This window comes from Phallusia mammillata, chromosome 5 (assembly GCF_965637545.1).
Source record: "Phallusia mammillata chromosome 5, kaPhaMamm4.hap1.1, whole genome shotgun sequence".
Classification (NCBI taxonomy): Eukaryota; Metazoa; Chordata; class Ascidiacea; order Phlebobranchia; family Ascidiidae; genus Phallusia; species Phallusia mammillata.
In genome coordinates, this window is record NC_137256.1 from 19505577 (window position 1) to 19526717 (window position 21141).

Consider the following 21141-nt stretch of genomic DNA (forward strand, 5'->3'; position numbering starts at 1 on the left):
GCATGCGGCCCGCGGGCCGTAGTTTGCCCACCCCTGTTCTAAACTGTCCTTATTTCGTTTGTATTTGGTTTAGTGCTAAGTCTATTACCTTGCCAATTTTTTGTGTGAAGAAATTCTAACTATTTCTGCTTTGTCCCGATGCTGTTTATAAATTCGCAGACTATAGTTGGATGTTTTTGCGCCCAAAACATGTCTAAAAACTTTGAAAAACATGTTTTAGTTATGCCATAGTTCCCCCAAAAAACAACCACGCTAAAAGAGCTTAGTTTTGTTTCTTGAATCCTTTCTGTCAAGATTTGTTTGTACCAATAACTACTGGGCGCCGTAGAGGACAGAAATACGTTGATGTGACACATTTTCTTTCGAATACTAGTCATATCTAGATGAGTGTCAAATAGTAGTCAAATCTACCTCATTCGAATCAGAAAAAGAGAACAGACTGCTATACCAGGAAGTTAGAAGCAGTGTTTTTCAGTTTCCAGGCAGGAGTAAAAAAACATGTGTAAATGCCAATTGTAATTTTAAAATTTGATACCCATGGGTTAACAGAATAAACAACATTTTTTGACATTTTTGGTTTGTTAAGTTTATGTTTTCATTGTATTTTATGAAGAAACATGCTGTTAAAAAACGTTTTGTTATATACTTAGGTTTTGTTATAAATAGGTAATTGAAGAAAATGCATATACGATGTTAAAGTAACAAATAACAATGTACAACAAGTATAAAAGGAGTTGAAAAATTAACAGAATATGTTATTGAACAAATAATATAAGTATGTGTGTATTAATTCTGATACAAAAGTAATTTTGAAAAAGAAATCAGTATCTGTTAGCATTCAAATAACCTTCTTGCAAAAAACCTGAGTATAGTAACAAACAAAATTATGAAGGTAACCAACAAACTAGGTAAGGTATAAAACAGCTCAACAAAGATGGTTTACAATTGCTTGGCTGGGTAAAGGCCGAGTAAATATAGTCAAAGACAAATATAAGTTTTGTGTATTTAACAATAATTTATCAGATATCCATGTAATTTTTTATTCCCATCTAAGAAATCTTCTACTATATTGATACTTTTGTGGTGATTTGTGATGTGTTTAAACTTAGTGTTTAATGTAAAAAACGTGTAGGCACAGAACCAACACCTTTTGTCAGGTATACTAATGGCAGTTATCGAATATGATATTATATCTGCCGTTGAGGTAAAACTACAAAATTCACATCTTAAGAAAATGACAAGATCTTAAGGAATGGCAGTTTTAGGCTTGAAAAACATTCAATATGGCTATTAGCTATTTAGGTTTTTGCTGGCCCCTATGTTAGCACTTTACAAATCAGTCAACATTAGTGTTGAAACAATTTCATTAAATTGATACTTTGGCTGTATCCTAAACAGCTCCTGAGGTCTTTTTGTTATCTGGGAGTAATTTTTTATCTTCCAGTTCCTTTACAGGAGTATCAGGAGATTTTTTGATTTGATTTCTTTCCATCACAATTTTCATGATACCCATAATTGGAGCTTCAATCAACACATAAAGAAAATAGGCAAAAACTATTGACAGGAGAAGAGAACCTGAAACAAAATGTTGACAAAACACAATGTTAAACAGAGAGAAACAACTGAACAAAAATGTATTGTTTAGATATAAGTCACTTTGTGTGTCACACTTAAAAAGAGTTTGATTGCATTGAATAGGTTTTTATTTGTTTAAATCATAGCCTAAAGCAGTTACTTTTTTGATTGTTAAACAACCTGACAACGTCTCACCTCTGTGTAATGATAGTCTACAGTTTTGGATTCATTATGCAACAAAACATAAATTGTGATTCACCTAAATTATTAAGAAATCGCAATGGTTACATTAAACTTCGGTCGAACACAGACACTAAACAATAATTTGTTTAAAGCATTTTTTCCATAAGCATTACCTAAAAAGTTCGGAAAGACAAACAATAAAATGAAAACAACAAAGCGACCCACCACTGAAAAGAATGACAAGCAGTAGTAAGCTGTAATGCCAGTTGACCTCTGAACTCCAACAAAGTCCATTAATAACAAGTGGGTGCAGCAGATAAAGTCCATATGTTAATCTGCTCAAAGGTATGAAAGCTTTCCAACTCAACAATGTATTGATCCAAGCTGAAACAAAAAAACAAACAAAACAATTCCATACATTTGTAAGCACAATGTCATAACAGACCACAGGAATCAGCCTGTGTAACAGGGTGGTGGCCGACAGATCTCCTTACTTATATACCAAATAATATTTCTGACAATAAAAGTTTACACTGACATGTCTGTCGCTCTTTTTGAGTTTTTTTAAGCATGCTTTTTATTTGTTTGTCACTCATTTATATTTACTGGGCAGGCAACCCCTAATGCAATATGCTTACAATCAGTCCGACAGTGAGCTGCCTATTTTATTGCAAGTCCGTTGCATCATTATTTATTTTTTCAGGGTGTTGGTAACTTCAATTTAGTTCAACCTATCAAGATTCCAATGGATCGAAGACAGGCTGTACAAGTTTCTTACCTAGTTCTTATAAGAGTGATCAAGGCAAGGGATAAGAACCCACAACCTTGTGATGTTATGAAACTGCTCTTTTATACAGTAGGAGCCAAATCAAAATATAAATGTGACTAAGCTCACCTCCGTATCCACTGGTGCATGCAATCACAACCCAACCGACACAACAGCACCACACAGGTCTAGTTACTGCATTATAAAATGCAGCTACATCCAAGTTAAGCATCTCCATATTGTGCAATGTCGGGTAAAGGCCAAATATGATTAAGCTGCTGGTAACAAGAGCCGCGATCCACCCACCAATTGCAACAATCTTAAATTAAAGAAAACTGTCAGTAGAAAAAATATCATGGAAAAAAAAACTTGAAGTTAGGAAGTTGTTGTTGGCCTTGTTTTTCTGTTGAGTCATTTTAAATTTTTTGTTTGCTTAAAAGTTTTAAGACTAGGTTCACTGGATATGGGCATTTTTTGTCAAAAAATGGCATCAGGTTTTTAACTCATTACTAAAACATAAACATCTGTCATCCTAACTGAGTAATATTGTGAAGATCAAGACTGTCTAGTGCTTACAAACATTTTTTGTCAAAAATGGCAATATTGTGAAGATCAAGACATCTAGTGCTTACAAACAACATATATACTTTATTCAGTTCCTTCAAACTGTGCTTTGACAATGTCTGTGACAAATTGTATAAATCTTAGGTGGGCAGACAGGCACCTCATTAAAGATAAATATGACTGTACTTTGTTTAACTAGGTTTTTGTAATAGGTAAGTGCAACTTGCTCAACGCGTTTAGTAAAATTGCCTTCGTGGGTCACAAGACCAAAATAGTAAAAAACACTGATTTAAACACTAAATACAGCTCAAAAATTGAGCACTTACCTTGGGCATCTTGACACGATTTTGGTTAGCATGAAGAAGATATCCAAAAGCCATTCCCACTAGGTAAGCACCAATTCTACACCACGGTTTTGTGTAGATGTCTTCCAAGAACATGTTAAAGTCTTGTTGAGCGTCATTAGGCACTGGACCAATAAACATGTCAGTAATGAGTCCATCATCTTTAGGCAGGGATTTCACAACTAATCTGAAATTAGGCCATTTTATGTTAATCTTAATTTTAGCTTAACACGACTTAAATTAGTCTTGTTTTGGGGAAAATATTAATAGGCAGAGTTTCATAATTGACTGAATGAAAAAAATATATGTTCACTAAATGTTGTTTTTACAAACCACATGCCACTTTTTCTGTGCACTGTTTTATGTTTTGTGCTGCTTATATAATACAAAAATATATAGGAGTGTTATTAATACATCTTGCATTAACAACACACAATTCTTTTGAAACATTAATGAAATCAGTTCATTATAGTTAAGTAATTTCCGGCAAAATTAATTTTAACAGCTAAGGTAGGTGCACTACTAATTTAAAGAAATATGTGGTTTCTGAACTCAAATTGTTGGAAAATAAGAATATTTCATCACTTTTTCACGCATTTTTTAAATAGTACATGCTAAGCCTAAATATATTACTCTTGATATAAATAAAGAAAGGTGTACATACTGTGCAAACGAGACAGTTTCTAAAACATTTGGTTGTTGGTCAGTGAGTCTTGAAAAGGTGCCTGTTATTATCAAACTGAACAATAACACAGCTGACATGGTGGCAACTGCAATCTTTTTGTGCCTGTAAACAAAAATGTTGATTAGCATCAGAAAATCAAGATGAAATATACTTGTTCCCTTTGCTATAAAAGTGACATTTAAGTATTTTTCCTGTCCATACCCACTTGATGTCAACAATTAGTTCTTATATTCCCTTTAGTTTTTTCAGTGAACATTTACCCCAATGATTTTGCATTCTTGCACCCCCTAGGAACATGTCTCACAAACCCAAGTGGTGCAAGCATGAATGGTTAAAATCACCTGTAATTTACTCTGCAAAGCAGGGATTGCAATTACAAAAACAATACACTATTTTGGCTTGATATAAGAAACCCTAAGGAACACACCCAAAATCGTAAGTTTGCCAAAAAGACAAATAAATTATATCAGTTTTTCTTCTTACCTGTACATCAAGTAGAGAAATAGTGGAGATAGGAGATAAAAATGCATGTCATTGCCCAGATACCATCCCCAACTCATACACTTAATAAAAAAATTGTATAATATTTAAGCATAATACAATCAAGGTGCTTAATACAGCAGGAAATAAAATGAATTATTAAGTTTTCTTTTTGTTTTCATATTTGGCCAAAAATACATTAAATGCTAAATATGCAGTTGATTAATGACAGATTAAACTTCCAGCATCAAGATGCAAAAAAATTACCTGCTTTTGCAAATCTCCGGGATATATATTGTTTATGTATATCAGGTTGGTCCACCAACTTTTTGTACATGGTTCCAGACCGCGTGACATAAACATCCACATGGGGCCACTACCAAGCAGAGGCCAAACACTTACGTACATCAGTATAACAAAAGCATATGCTGGAGTAAGTCTGAAACAAAATAAATGATAAAACTTAGTAATACATTAGGTGGTAATTTCACATAAGAAAGGCTCTCTGTTTCACTTTTGGGAGATATTCAATTTTTATAACCCAAATGATTCAGAAGCGTCTATGAAGTAGCAAGCTTATTAGGTTTAAATATTTTACTTGTTTTGCAATTGAAAGCCAAATAAATGAACACTTGAAATTAAGAAACAAGCAATTTAACATCGTAATGGCCATAGATACTTAAACTTATCATTACAGATGGGAAATATAGTTACATATTAATACAGTGGTTCCAAACATTTTTTCCGTTTCATAAATTTATCAAATATATTTAGAAGTTTAAAAATATGACATTTTTGCAAACAAGGATTCCCTGAAACCCCAGTTAGGCTGTGTTAATGATAAGAAATAAACTTTGTGTACCAAACCTTATGTATCGATAAAAATACATAACAGGAACATTCATCTTGCCATTTGACCGCTTTAATTCTCTCATTCCTAAGTAAGCCACAAGCAGACCACTCAAGAAAAAGAAAGTATCAACTGAGAATGTGGCATTGACAATTGCTTGAAATGTCCAAGAGTTCAACACATAGCGTATAAGGTATAGTGCATTGTCTGCAGAAACATAACATTGATATTTAGTTTTTCTGCTATTTTTGAAACTAAAATAAGTAAAAAAATTAATTCAAGAAGAACCAGGGCCATTCAAAAACACACTACAATACTCTCTTATATAAAAAAATATTGTAGTAACATTTTTATCCACTGACCATAACCATAAAGAGGTGACAATTACAACAAATTGTTTACCTGTGAACCCACTCACTGTTAAAACAACATGTCCCAAAATTATCCAAGCCATGCTTAGAAAACGAATCCCATGCAAACAATTGATGTCTCCTTGTTTTTGATTTGTGTTTAACAATTGTTTGGTGTTTCCAATAACAGAAAATGAGAGGACGACTCTTTGAAGTTTGTTGGCTGAATGAAATGAAAAGGTCAATATAAAGTTGTGTTCTATCCTGTGGCAGTAATGTGAATTTCATACAAAGCGCAACAACAATGATGATTATTTAAGGCATTTTCAACTATTTTCTAACCTTTGCCATGGCAACTCCTTGTTCTGTTTTCCTTGTTATTGATTTTATGATTTTACTTTATTAACATTACAGTTCATACATAATGTGATTTATATAAAGCCAAATCCAGTTAATTTCACACCGGTTCATTGCACAGTCTATTTATTTGCATAGTGAATTAAAATCTTAACCTCAGAAATTTGTTAAGGTAAATGTCCGAAAAATTAAAAATCCAAGTACAGACGAATCCGGTTAATCGCATCATCGATTTGCCAAGGGTATTTGATGCGATTAAAGTACACCGCCATTAACAAAAGTGCTCATTTTCACTTCCCCAGCTGAAACAAAGTTGCAGTGACGCTCAACTATGGCAACGGAGCAGTATTTTCTCTCTTTTTTTTGCCGAGAATTTTAAAAATTGCTGCTCTCAGCGCAATACATGACGTCATGCTTCCTAACTGTCGTGGCTATGGTGCAATCGCCTAAGTGTGTTAAAGAGACAGTAGAAACGCACACACACACTCTTAATTGGCGCACACGCCACAGTTCGCTTGATTTGTGCTTTCTCTTGCAGTCAGGTTTATTTGAAAAGATATGTTACATCGCATCGTAGCTAAACGGCCCAACATTTAAATTTGGGAACTTCCCTATGAAGACGGTTTATGACGTTTTAGTCTTGTTTTGGGTAGTTTTCTATATAAATGTGCCAGGTCTCTCGCCTAATATACACGTAAAATGGCCTGTTGTTTCTAACCTATTTCGTTTTCTAGTTCAAACCAACGCGTTAAGCGGCAAAGTGCTAGGTGCATATTTGTAAGCAAGCCCAAACCTGCAAGTACACGACCGAAACCTGGTCAAACTTACAACTTCGGCACATTCTACAGCGCAAGGGCACTAAGGCGAGCTGCATCAGTTTCTATTATAACCGGTTATCCAATTGACAAAAAGAATATTTGATTTTAGCAAAACTTTAACGACTCAGATTGTGGCGCTACTTTCTAGCTTACTCAGCAAAACTGCATCTGCAAGATTAGCGTGACTGTTACGTGATCAACGTGTGATCGTTGCTTCAAAAATTTAAAGCAGCAACAAATACTACAGGAATAAATGCCTTTCTTAATCGGTGTTTTACCTGATAAGTTGCGCAAGGTCACGAACAGAAGACAAAATATGGCAATCATTGGCACGTTACCAACTACGTGAATCTAAACAACATGGTGTGATTACTTGCGATCTAACATTTTTTACAACCATTACGTGTTTGGCGGGTCATGAACAATATAACAGAAAAGATTTTTAAACATTTGTTTTACATTTAACCTTGTTTAAATTTCAATACAGTTTAACACTTCGAATTTGGTGCAGTTCGCACTTAGTAAGAAATTACAATCAGCGTCTTTGCGGGAACACCAGTTTCGTAATTTTAACATGTTGAACTCTTTATTTAAACGCTTGTTATATCACTATTGGCCATTAGATAAGCCAATAAAAAAGGATCAATGTGCACGGCTGTGAGATAACGACTCCTTGTTATCGCACAGCGGTACACTGAACGCCGATTTAATCTTCTAATAACTTTTCCAAAATATTTTATGGTCGAGACGTGTCATTTTCAACGTTAAACGCGTTATTTGGTGTAGAATGCAAAAATGCATCTACGTCTTTTTCGCGTACATTACCTCCGGAGGATTTTACTATCATATCGTCGTTTTTTATTCCAAATACTCGGGCTGTTTGACTTTCACATAGAGATCATCAATCCGGTTAATCACATATTTCGTGGAAAATCGATGCGAATATCCGGTTTATGCGATTAACCGGACGATTTTCTTAACAAACGATGGGCGACGGTTTGGGATTTTTAATTGTGATGCAATTAAACGGATTATGCGATTAACCGGATTCGTCTGTAATTGCATAAAAATGCTTTTCAAAGGAGTTTACACACACCCATTGGCTTATTGTTTTCAAGGTGCCAGACATTTATCCAATAAAGCTTAGTGTTTAGTCTGTATTACAGAGCAACCTTCATTTGTGACTTTAATCTTGTTTTAAAAAAATTATAACTGCTTGCTACAAATTTACAGAAGCGGAAACAAAATCATGCCACACTTTGACCCCGAAATTCCTTTATTTTAGTGGCACAAAAACATGGTCACCTTAATTGTCTACAGTTATTTTGCAATTGACTGAATTAGTTTTTTGACAAATGCCCTAAATTGCACTTACGCCCTGCTGTTTTATTCGATTGGTCAGGTTCGGATGAAGCAGGCTCTTTTTGATAACTTAGTACGACATCATATACTGTGGCAATGATAGCAATTGTGATCACAAGCAAAAGCACAAATCTAAAAACAAAGTCACAGCAAAAAGCTACATGCAAAAATGAACAAGCATGCAAATGTAACTAACAAAACTAGAAGGGTGGCTTAGCACATTTTGCCCTTGCACTATAACCTATTTTAAAACATAAATATATTTCCTATGCTTATTTTGTATTGGGTCCCATATTAGTCACCGTCTTTTACAACTTTAGTCGTTTCTGCAGGCACATGCAAAGTTGAAAATAATGCAATTCAAGAGATAACCATGAGAAAGTCGGGTGTTGTAAGGTAAAACACAGTGATCGGCACTGGGCTTAAATAATAATGCTATGTAGAATACAAACTATAAAATTAGATTCATCCCAGATATTGTTTGAAGTATGTCCTATTTAACATTTAAAAAAAACTTACCCATTTTAGGGGGCTAGTAGGGTAACTAATTGGGTTCGACACACGAACTAAAAAATATATAAAAACCACAATGACTCAATCCATAGTACAGCAAAATTTCAGGCCAATCCGCCAATGTTTAAATTTTCTACCACTAGAGGTGTTTTGAGCAACAACCGTTGATGTTTCTGACGTCATAGGGCTGTTAACAAGCCCCTAACTGCCATGGCGCAAAAACGACCACCAAGCAACCCACCAATGAGCAACATACAACTGGTTGCCCTTGTAACACTATTGCGCCAAAGAAATCTTTCGTTTGTGGTGTCCAGTAACATACAAATACGTTTTACACTTTAGGGGCTTGTGGGGTAAATGTTAGGACTACAGGGTTGAACACAACAATCGACACCTATAAATGACATACTATACAAGCTATCCAAATTTCAGCTAATTCTGACACTGTTTAAAAACTAACCCATTTTAGGGGGGTAGCGGGGAAAATACTGGGGTTATCAACAAAAACAAAGTGGGATGCACATCTACATAACTATATCTACCATATGTGTATATTTCAGCCAAATCCATCACACATTTGATGGAAAAACGAGTCGGACAAACTTTGGGAAGAAAAAAAAAGAAGAAAAAAAAAGAAAACAACAACAAACAATTCGAGTAAAATCAATATGTGTTCAGGGAAGGGGACCCATAATTAAAACAAAAACAAATTAATGCCACCAACATAACAAGCCACACAACTACCATGCATATAACTGAAGAAAACTGAAGAAATTTAATTTGCAAAACTCACATGCCAAGAATAGCAGTTGGGGTGTTTGCCTGAAATTCTTTTTGTGGATGTACATACACTTTGAAATTTCGTAGCAAGTTTTGCAAAAGAGATGAAACATTTTCAGCTGAACACTGATCAGGAAAACATGTTCCCAGGTCAAATTTTAACATTGTGTTCTGCAGAAACAAACAATTTTATACACATTGTGCTTCAAACAGTCTAAATATCGTTTTACACCTATTTCCGACTTGGTGATTGTCTTAGTACAATTGGGTTGCTATGTTGTCTTTTACCAAGCGAAATAAACTCAGCAAAAAAATCAGAGCCAATATATTTGTGTACTGTAGAACATAACTACGTTTCGACAAGTGCTATTGTCATCGTCATGTTCTACACAAATTTATTGGCTCTGATTTTTTGCTTATATTATTCAAAACCGTGAATAGTGTACCAAAATAAACTCAAATCAACACTCAAAATAATGTTAATTTTTAACTTAAATACAAATAAACTAAAAAATGTCAAACTTCTTCTTACATTGATCGTCAGTGATGTAAAATAATATTTTCCCTTGAAGCCTGAAGAGTCAATATTCCTGCATTCCCCGTAGTGTCCCAAATATCTGGCATTTCCTTCAAAATATCCACTCTCCACTTTTCCCCAAGCATCCACCACTAAAATGGAACATTTATATATTTGTCGTACTATTTATATAAAAGTGTGCCATAATTGCTGGCCTGCATGAACGTTCATCACAGTTCTAAATTGATGTTCATCTCAAACAAAAATAAATACAATTTTTATTCTTTTGTGTTAAACATTGAAATTTTTAGACCAATGTTACAGGCAATTGGGAATACTTTAAGCAATTATCCAATCTTGTTATTAGACCGTTTGTAAGGAAATCACAGCATAGCGGAACATTCACCTATGTCTTATAATACAGTGTAGTTGAATTGCACTTAGCCATTATCTACCAATTGTACCCAACACTCTTTTGTGCTTCATAACGCTTGTGCAGCTATTTCCGGCATGGTGATTGTATTAGTGCAATCGTGTTGCTATTTCGTCTTTCGCTAAGCAAAATAAATTCAACTCAACACAAGTGGCTCTACATGCTTCATTCATTTTGTGTTAAAGATTCAACCCACTTGAAACAAGATGTATTGAACTATATCAAATTTTCTTTCTGCCAAATGAAGCCCAATGGATAAGGTGGCAGGCAGCCTAGCAGTGGACTCATATTAAGAATTCCACCATTGCTATATTCAGCAGGATAAAAATTACATAAAATTTACAACCTTACCTTTGATAGCATAGTATTTTCCTTTGGACAGATCCTGTGCAAACTGCACCAAACTATTCAGGCAAGGGTCATCCGAGGTCGGTATAAAGGATTGCTGGTAAAACTTCTGAGACAAGTTTTTCAATGACTCCATCATTCGAGCCTCAACTTCAGAGAAATTTAGAGGCAGAAATTTGGGGAAATTCACTGTTGTGTTGCCGATGGTGTTTGTAGCTTGACATTTGCATACAATGATTGCCACAAGCAACCACATAATTAACAGTTTACTCATATTAGCACTATTTTTGGCCTGCAATGCATAGTCGTAATTATTTAAGATACATATATGCATACACATACTTTTGAGGTTGATTACCAAAGCACACTAGTACATTTGCAGATCTACACAGAAGAAAGATTTAGTCACAAAACAAATCCAAATAGTAAACTGTAACATACCAACTTTTTTGCAGTTTACAAATGTTTTTATACATCAGGAACATCATACAGTTTTTAAAGAGAAACATGTCTGGAACGCTTGGCAAGCAGGAAGAAACGGACTCGACATGCAAAATGTTAAAATTGGTAAATGTTACGTAAAAGGTGCAAAATCTTTTGTACCAAACACACTGAAAATTATGAAATACGAATCCGAACAACAGTGAGAAGGTACAAATTCATTGCTTAAAACCAACACACAATTAAAAAATTAAGATAGTACAAATTGCAAGAAAACACACATAGGGAAGAACAGTGAAAAGCATTAGAACACTCTAAAATGTACACATACTTTAAATTTGAACTATGTTAAACTAATTAAAAGAATAATTTTTATTTGAAATTATATACTGTGACCAACACACACTAGTAGTAGGCCAGGGCTATGTTATGACATTTGTTTACAATTTCACAAACTAGTGAGAATAAAATGTATTACTCAACGGAGCAAAATTTACCCTTAAGTTCACTGTTAAATGTTTCACAGACAAGTTGGCTTTACAAGATGGGTAAGATAAATAAAGAAAACAAATTTCACGCTATAAATTCAAGTCAGTAAATGAAAATGTTCACAATAGTTTTGGTTTTGCTAATTCAAGTCATGGAGGTCATAGTACATAAAGCAGTAGGAAAGAATTCAAGCATCATGTTCACTTTGGTTATCCAACAGTGGATTTTCGTCTTGAACATAAACATGATTGGCAACTGGTTGCTTGGGTTGATCTTTTCCAGTCAAAATCTTTATAATCCCAGTAACAGGAGCTTCAACCATTAAGTGCACGAGGTAAGCAAGCACAAGTGTTACACAAACTGAAGCTAAAAATGAAAAAAATCAAGATAGTGTTTAACTACAAGTTTATCTAAAACAAATTTATTACTGAAAACTACTGAAAAAGGAAATCATGTCCCATTAACAGAATCATTGACTGATTTTGTTGCTTGGAAACGGGGTTTCATTTTCGTTTATTTGTTTAAAAAACAGCAATCATTAAAGACCTTGCTGCTTCTTGGAGAAGGTGATACTGTTCAGTTAAACACTTGTGCTACATATTGTATTAAAGTATAAAAGAAAAATAAATAAAGGGTGGTTTACACACATGTTACGATTTAAATATACTAGTCGGGTTCATGACTGTTTTGTTTGCAAGAATGTTAAACAATAAAGTGTCAAACATAAAGAGGCAAAACACAAACTAAAGATTTGAAGGTATAACTATACAGCAGACAGGCTAGTGCAGTGGTTGGTAAACAATGGAGGGGCCAATGTACTTTTGAGAATTATTCTCTGTAGATTGTTGGGCATAGTAAAAAGTTGTGCAGGTCTCCAAGTCTGGCTCAAAAAATTGGATCCGGTAATAAAGGTTTGAGTGACCACTGGGATCATAAATAGGGCAAATCAGTAATAAGGAGAAAGTGAAATACACTAAGTGAAAATGTTGATATGTATGTTAGGTCATGAATAAAGCAATTCTTTAACTTACCACAGTATAGTAACATAATGTATTGGATGCTCAGGTGAAGCAAAGTTTCTGTCGTTGTAGAAAGCAAACCAATCACCAGTAGATGAAGCAAATACAGACAGTAAGTAAGTCTGCTAAGTGGAATGAATGCCTTCCAGCTCAAAAATGTATCGACATAACCTAGAACAAATTTGTTACTTGACATATCTTCTGTTAAAAAGAGTTTCTCATAGTGTTGGATTTCTCAAGGCTTTTCGCAGACTTAAATTAGTGGTAAAATGATTAAAATACTATGAATCAAAACGCATTTAGGTTTGTCATTGGGTGTTTATTAGCTTTATCGCATTTTCAGCATGTTGCCACAACACAATTCTCAAAAAAATTGAATGAGGGATTTTGAATCCTGATAATCAACCTTTGCACCTGTTTAACTGGTGTTAAGTGCTACACATGTACAAAGTACAAGAGGGTTGGAATTGGGAGTTTAAAAAATAAAAGCCTTGGTTGTTCACAGCTTAGGTTACAACCAAATACCCAAATATACCTGAACATAAACTTTTAGTATGGGTTACTTAAAAATACAGTAAACAAGATTCAGTTAATCCAGCTGTTTGCCTAATTTGTAAAAAAATTGAGGTACAAATGATTTGTAATTTAGGCTATAACTAATCGACATCGGTTAATCTGGATCTTCACCCAATGCGGAAACTTTTTTGGTCCAAATGGTTCCAGATTTTACTGTGCATACAGAACACATAAAACATCTCTTTGCCATTGACCTACCTCCATATCCACTTGTACAGGCAATCACCACCCAACCCACACAGCAGCACCACACAGGTCTAGTTACTGCATTATAAAATGCAGCTACATCCAAGTTGAGAAACTCCATGTTGTGTATGGTTGGATATAAACCATACACAATTGACATTCCCACTGAAACTGCAGCCACCCAGCCACAAACTACAGCAGCCTATAATTGACATTGAAATTTATGAATTTGGATTCAATACACAGCACAATAGTAAAAACACAAAACTACAGAAACAGAATATAAAAAGATGACAAATAAGTATTTGGTGCATGACCACCATGCTCATGTAAATTGAGGTTTCATCATATAGCAGACAGCTGGAAATGTAGAATATTTATATTGGCTCTAGACCAGGGATCTGCAACCCCTGGCACACAAGTTGAGTTTTCATGCCACTTCAAGTGATTACAGAAATTAAATACAGTTTGACAGAGTAACAACTATTATATCTCTTTAAAAAAATGGCACAATTATGCAAACAAAACTCTATGTGGGTATTACACAACTACTAACTTAATGATGCAATAAACTCAGAAAAAGATACAAAGTCCAACAATGTCATGTTGTTGCAAGTTCACATCTACCAAATTTACCTTGGGCATTTTTACTTTGTTATTTCGGACATGAAGAAGATATCCAAAAGCCATTCCAATAAGATAAGCACCAATTCTACAATAAGGTTTTCCGTATATGTCTTGCATGTACATGCTGTATTTTGGAGGATCACCTATAGTTTCAATTGCAGGGCCAGGTTTGATAACAGTTGTAAGGTTGGCACTGTCAGGAAAAGCATTCACAACTCCACTGTAAAATATCAAATAAACAGGCATGCATTTTCATTTTTTGAATTTTAGTCAGTTATATTATGTACAGCACAAATAACTAGTGTGTTTCATTCATTTTAGGTTTCATTTTTAGCCTTAAAAACTTAGAGATTTACAGAGATTACAGTGCTTTATTAACTATATAGGCTTGATGAGACAAATTCAAACCAGCAAAAACGGTACCGATTTATTTATCAGATGCCTTAGAAACAGATATAAAATGGCAAAAACCAATAATAAACTGCTATAACTTTTGTATTTTACATTTAAAATCATTACAATTTTATTTACAATGTCTAATCAGTAAACAACCACATAAAAATTGACTCTAAAGTATAAATGATAAAGAATCTATACTATGACTTTCATACTATGCAATGGAGGATAAGGTCAACACTATTGGTTGCTGTTGTGTGTGTCTTGAAAATGCTCCCGTGATTATCATGCTACTCACTGTGATAAATGACATGAGACCCAAAGCAATTTTCCAGAACCTGTCAAAAATATGTCAAATATGAATTTTCAAATTGTCACATAACATTTAATTCCATAAGGGTGTCAACTTTTAGTTTTACGCCAATTAATCGGTTTAAATTTTTCATTGGTCAGACTGAGCATGCATGATGCCTTCTAGAAAAACATTAATTTTGTGGACCTAAAATAGTTTCATGACAGGTATAACGGCCCAAATAGACAGAAAAAGTGACATGTTTATTTTTCAAACGTTTCTGCAAATGTTCCTCTTTCTCTTTGTGTGTCTAGTGGGATCATTGTATTAATTATTAAACTCTATAACAGATCTGTGTAAAGAAACTAGTGTTCTATAATAGTTTCATTTTCATCATTACAAAATGCTCCATACGGCATGTGGATATGTTACAAACATAACTACATTTAAATAAAGTACGTAGTTGTTTAACACACCTGTACAACAAGTAGAGAAATATTGGTGATAGAAGATAAAACTGCATGTCGTTAGCCAGGTACCATCCCCAGCTGAAACACTAAATATCCAAAAACCAATTAAAACAAATTAGTTTTTGTAAATGTATATCTTTTGTTCCATGGTCAGAAACACACTGTGGAATACTCAATAAATATATTGGAGTACACCAGGTTTTTGAAATACATATTTGCACAAGGTGTTGTGTTACATCACAAATCCTTTGTTGTCTCATTAAAGCAATAATTTCAAATGGTCCCAAATAGGAAAGTGCTACATGCCCCACCAAAAATTTCATCGGGACCACATTTAGCCATGGCCTAGTGCAGTGGTTCCCAAACTATGCGCCCCGGCACACTTGTGTGCCGTGAGATGTCATTAGGCGTGCCGCAAAAAATATTGAAATTAAAATCAATCAAGTAGAGTAGTAGTACCACTACCAGGTGCTTAGACCACTAGGCCAACATGCTCCACATCTCTGAGATGTTCAACTAGGCTATTTAACTATGAGAGTGACCTGTATAGCGGCTTCATGACCTCATAGTTAGTGCCTTTGTCAGCTAAAAAAATTATTCAAATGTTCGAAGTGCGCCAATTAATTTTTGTTTTTTCTAAACTGCGCCTTAAAAGAAAAAAGTTTGGGAACCACTGGCCTAGTGTTTGCCTACCACCGGCAAGCATAGACTAGAAAATACAGCCTGTGATGAGTTTTGGACCCATGACATGAGTCTTTCTGCGACTAAACCTCTACCAACTGAGCTACACAGGCTCAGTGGTAAACCCATTGAAAATGTATGTTCACCTTAGTCAAATAAATATAAACCTGGTGTGCCTTTGGATGGCTACACTAGCCTGCAGCTTATCATTCTTTCGCTCAAAGCTTTTTAAATCTGTTCCAATAAAACTTTGAAATGAAATAAAAATTAACCTGCAAAATCTTACAATTTTCTTACAAACCTCTTTGGTCATGTCAGTAGGGTAAAGGTTGTTGATGTAGAGAAGGTTAGTCCACCAGTATTGGTCACATAACTTAACCGATGCCTCTGTATAAGTGTACCACATTGGACCAGTTCCCATCAATGGCCAAATACTAACAAGCATCAGAATGGAAAATGCATAAGCAGGTGTCAATCTGAAGATAGTAGAAATGCTGTCATTGTAACTTTTCTTAGATTTATAAGAAAGATTTATAACCTTTTATGAATGATTTGTTTTTTGCTTTAAGCTGATCTTTTTCCGAAGAGCATATAAAAAACCATGTACATTTTATGTATGTGTACATTTTATGTACGTGTACATTTTATGCATGTGTACATTTATGTAATGTGTACATTTATGTAATGTGTACATTTTATGTAGGTGGGAAAAGTGCAAAAATGATAAATTTCTCTGTTTATTGTCATCTGAATCTCAAATCCCCATCAAAATATTCCTGGCAATGGGGTAATATGGTTAAATGGAAGAAAAATATTGTCAATCCGAAATATTTAATACGCTATGTTAATTTCTGTGTACTTGGTTATGATAAACATGTTGAAGTGGCCAATGTTTACATTTAAAATTTAAAACAAACCTGATGTATCGATAACAATACATAATGGCAATATTCATCTTTCCATTTGACCGATTTAATTCTCTCATTCCCAAGTATGCCACAAGAAGCCCGCTCAGGAAAAAGAAGGTATCGACTGAATATGTTCCATTGACAATTGCTTGAAATGACCATGTGTTCAACAGGTATTTTGCCATGAACATTAAGTTATCTGTGAAAAATTAAAGATAAGACCTGCTGTAGAATTCAGTTTATTTCGCTTGGTGAAAGATAGTATAGCGAGGGATACAATACTATTAAAACAATTACAAAGTCGGAAATAGCTTTGTAATGGGCACAATTGAGGGCTAAACTGCAACACCACCAGTAATTCTAGATTTGTCCTTTTTTGATACACATATGTAGTAACTATGTAACTGCAGTTCACTTACCATCTATCCAGCAATTGTGTCCTAAACTTTTCCACACTTTATAGCATTACAACCTTGCACAGCTATTTTCGACTTTTTTTTTAATGCAAAAATGTTACTATGATTTCTTTCACAAAGCAAAAGAAATGCAACTCAAATATGTTACTCACTTTTTCTTCCTTTTTTTGCAAAAAAAGACCAATTATATATTCATCTCAAGTTGTAAAAATATGTATAAATGTTATAGTGCCTCACCAGCATAGTTATCAGCTGTAAGCACAGTGTGTCCGAGAATAACCCAGGCCATGCTGATGAATCGAATTCCATGCAAGCAATTAATGTCGCCAGGCCTTTGGTCAGTGTTGAACAAGCGCTTGCTGTTTTCCAATGCAGAAAAAGACAGAATAATTTTCTGACATTTGGATGCTGAAACCAAACAGAGCGTAAAACAGTTTTATATGTTTTAGTTCTCAATTTATTATTGTACAGCTTTTGCTCAAAATCCACTGTGCATAGTAACTAGAAAAGTGGCTTTCTGATATACTTCCATTTTATATATTCTATACGATATTTACCAATTTACTACACTATACACAATTTTATCTACATACATGATTGTTTTTGCAAGCAAAAACGAATGGGTCCCCACACGCGTGTTTATGCGGATTTACGGTAAACCTATGTTGCGGTTATTTTTAGATTCTTAAGGACAAATGTTTCACAAAGCATTAACTTAACTTTAAAAGTTTTTTTCCATATTCTTTTAGCATCATTATTGTCATATAAGTACAAAAAATCGGTGAAAAACAACGGGGAAAATACATTCAATTTAATCTCTTCCTTTGACCTTGATATTGTCGTTCAAGTTCAGTTTTCAAACATAAATTTTCCTAGAAAGCCTTATCTGTTGTATTAGACACTATATAAAAAAAGTCGTTTGCTACAAAGGTACACATAACAACTTGTTTTTCAGTTAACTTTGTTTCGCAAAAACGATCGTTTAATGACCTTTTGACACCGATTTTAAAAGCATGCAGTCCTTAGTGTTCAACAATACCGTTGGGCCTAATTTATATATGACTTAAGTTTTGATTCTTGAATTGATTTGTCAAAAATAAAGAAGATACGTTATGACGAAACATTTGTAACAGTGTTGTAATGCCTACAAGTTGACCTTTAGTGACCCTGGTTATGAGACAGCCAAGCTGACAACGAGAATTTAAAGACCATTTATCGCGGCGTTCGAAAAAGTTAAGTTTATTAAATTTCATATTTATGTTGATCAACGATGTTTTGCCTGACATAAACGAAACCGAAGTATGTTTATCGAGTTCGAATTACGTCTTAGGTGTAAAACCTGCGCCAAAACTGAAAATGCGCGTGATAACTCAATAAAACGACACAGCATTGCTGCACAAAACAACAGCTGATTTCTAATCACCCAAACGACTGTCTCGTAAACGTCTGTCCAGACGTCAAGCTGAGCACTCCCTCTCTGCCGCCTTAATCGTTACGATCGGATTCACCCATTTTTTACCCTTTAAACCGCGAAATAATCAGTTTTAATTTTAAGGCAGAAATACATGCCCTATGATGCAGAAATATTTGAAATATTTAACAATTGTATATGCAGGGTATTCGTTTAGTATTTAAAATTTTGCCAGTTACCTTTACAACCCATAATATGTGTACGTTATCAGTCAGATATAAGTCCCGAGGGAGGAATTCACTGGGGGAAGGGGACCCATAATAATACTAACACTTTATCGCTATTATAAGATATTTGTCTTTTAAGATATGGAAAATCGAACCGTGGATTATTCATAGTAAAACATGCTTAAAGAGCAATACTGGTTTATACATTATGCCTGACAGCAACGGCTTATTTATAATACTAACAAGGTTAAAAATTATTTATAGAATAATGTATTAGATTTGTTAACAATATTTAAAAGTAGACAAATTAAAAGGGATTTTTTTACCTTCAGTGGCATAATCAAGATCCAAGCAATCAAGCTCAGTAAGAACTCGCTTCCTATGCCATCTTATAATGCCATCATACAAAGTTGCTGAAAATGTAATAGTGAATACAATGGCCAAAATAACCCTGTAAAATGCAATTTTTGAGTAAATTTCAAAATGTGGTAGCTAATTGAAGGACTGACTTGAAATGCATGTTAACCGAATAAAAACAATTGTAGGGTCATATAAAAGTATTTTTTCAAATTGTTAACACCCATTAATTATCACTTTAAATATCCAAAAAAATGTTATTGAGGAGTTTTCAGGTGTAATACTTACAGTCCCAAGATAGATTTTGGTGAGCTTGCTTTGAATTGTTGTGATGGAGTAACAGTAACATTCGCGTTCTTTAATGCCGCCTCAAAGAGGTTTGAAACATTTTGATCACTACATGTGTTGGGAAAACAAGTTCCAATTTGCAACTGCAGCGGGTATGCCTGGAAACAATTGTGTCCCATTGTAAATTTATATATTTGACATAAAACGCACAGGAACTCAAAATTTTTATGAAGAGTAATATGATGTATACAAGGACACAGTTTTTTTACTTAAATTTATACTCTTACCTTTGACGAAAGAAAAACAGAGAAATATTTTCCTTCAAAGTCTGTGCTTTTGATATTGATACATTCATAATATCTTCCCATCCACTTAATGTTGAGCTGAAAAAATCCACTTTCCAGCTTCCCCCAAGCATCTAACACTACAACAAGCAAGATACAAAGTGATAGTTTTGCTATTAGGAAACTAAACCCAGTTCTTTATCAAGTTTATACAGCTCTTTTTTCCCCACGTTTCGACGTCCTATACAGGTCGTCTTCATCAGGGTAAATACGACTGAATGCAACTTTATGTTAAATTTAGTCCTTAAGCCTATCCCAGTTTCATTTAAATAACTGTGCTCTTTATGCAATCTACCAGTATTTAGCAAACCGTTTCTAGTGTGAGTTCTTGTGTTAGTAGCTCTACCTGTATTTAGGAAATTGAATCCATTTTAAAATAGATTCGCATTTTGCTAAACTTTTCAATGTTTTTGTGAGTTCTGTTTGGTTTAGTTTTTTTGGGAAAAAAGTTATGGCCTAGGTTTACTGATATAAACTAATCGCACAGGTTCATGGGGTCAGATTTATTCTGGTTTGACTCCCTGCTTATATTTATCTTTAACAGCCAGGCATAAGATTTTTTATGTACACAGTATTTACTTTTTCATTGTAAACAGCAATTCTAAATAAACAATGAATATGCACAGTCAAAACATTTTTTGAATTCAAAATATAATATTTACATCATTACCTTTAATGGCATAAACCTTGGACTTTGAAACATCAGAGAGTAGTTGTGCCAGAGAGGTCACACAAGGGTCGTCACTTGTGGGGTCAAAAGTTTGCTGAAAGAATTTCTCTCTCACATTTTCAAATGATTAAAAAGTATTTTGAAAAGTTGAATTTCCAATTTCAGCATGTATGTTTTCAATGTCTGCACAGTTGCAAATAGAAACCAGCCCAAACAACAGCAGAAGAAATTTTATCATTTTAGATGAATGTTTTTTTTCTATGCCGTGGCCTGCGGAATTAGCACAAAACAGCTTAATACTCTTTATGCTGGTGCTATTGGTTTCAAACACAACACAAAAACTGTACATGGTTGTTGTCAGTTTGTCACACATTCTATCAATTTGTAAAAGACTAGTAATTTATTTTGTGAAGCAGGT

The 21141-nt window shown here is 34.2% G+C and overlaps 2 protein-coding genes across 2 annotated transcripts; both read right to left on the reverse strand.

Annotated features, from left to right (window-relative positions):
* Positions 1 to 447: 447 nt before the first annotated feature.
* On the reverse strand, positions 448 to 6017 carry LOC145228359 (nose resistant to fluoxetine protein 6-like). Its single transcript, XM_080093396.1, has 9 exons — positions 5850 to 6017; positions 5465 to 5654; positions 4865 to 5036; positions 4601 to 4680; positions 4097 to 4219; positions 3415 to 3619; positions 2654 to 2843; positions 1984 to 2142; positions 448 to 1575 (listed from the first exon to the last, which is right to left on the reverse strand). Exons 1-9 carry the CDS (start codon positions 5899 to 5901, stop codon positions 1391 to 1393), a joined length of 1356 nt encoding a protein of 451 aa, XP_079949522.1. The 5' UTR covers positions 5902 to 6017; the 3' UTR covers positions 448 to 1390.
* A 5201-nt stretch (positions 6018 to 11218) lies between these two features.
* On the reverse strand, positions 11219 to 20989 carry LOC145228358 (nose resistant to fluoxetine protein 6-like). Its single transcript, XM_080093395.1, has 13 exons — positions 20724 to 20989; positions 19997 to 20133; positions 19710 to 19867; positions 19391 to 19515; positions 17664 to 17834; positions 17020 to 17209; positions 16404 to 16578; positions 15428 to 15507; positions 14875 to 14997; positions 14273 to 14483; positions 13649 to 13838; positions 12887 to 13045; positions 11219 to 12221 (listed from the first exon to the last, which is right to left on the reverse strand). The coding sequence occupies exons 2-13, from the start codon at positions 20075 to 20077 to the stop codon at positions 12043 to 12045; spliced, it is 1842 nt and encodes a 613-aa protein (XP_079949521.1). The 5' UTR covers positions 20078 to 20133; positions 20724 to 20989; the 3' UTR covers positions 11219 to 12042.
* Between the last annotated feature and the right edge of the window lie 152 nt (positions 20990 to 21141).

Bases quoted from the DNA above. Each gene is read 5' to 3' on its own strand.
- LOC145228359 (XM_080093396.1), bottom strand. From the start codon at position 5,901: ATGGCTTGGATAATTTTGGGACATGTTGTTTTAACAGTGAGTGGGTTC. The intron at 3,620-4,096 runs GTATGTACACCT...GCCTAATTTCAG, and splicing joins GAAACTGTCTCGTTTGCACA to ATTAGTTGTGAAATCCCTGC. The intron at 2,143-2,653 runs GTGAGCTTAGTC...TTTTTGTTTCAG, and splicing joins ATGCACCAGTGGATACGGAG to CTTGGATCAATACATTGTTG.
- LOC145228358 (XM_080093395.1), bottom strand. From the start codon at position 20,077: ATGGGAAGATATTATGAATGTATCAATATCAAAAGCACAGACTTTGAA. The intron at 15,508-16,403 runs GTTTGTAAGAAA...TTGGATATTTAG, and splicing joins CTACTGACATGACCAAAGAG to TGTTTCAGCTGGGGATGGTA. The intron at 12,222-12,886 runs GTAAGTTAAAGA...TTTCATTTTTAG, and splicing joins CATTATGTTACTATACTGTG to CTTCAGTTTGTGTAACACTT.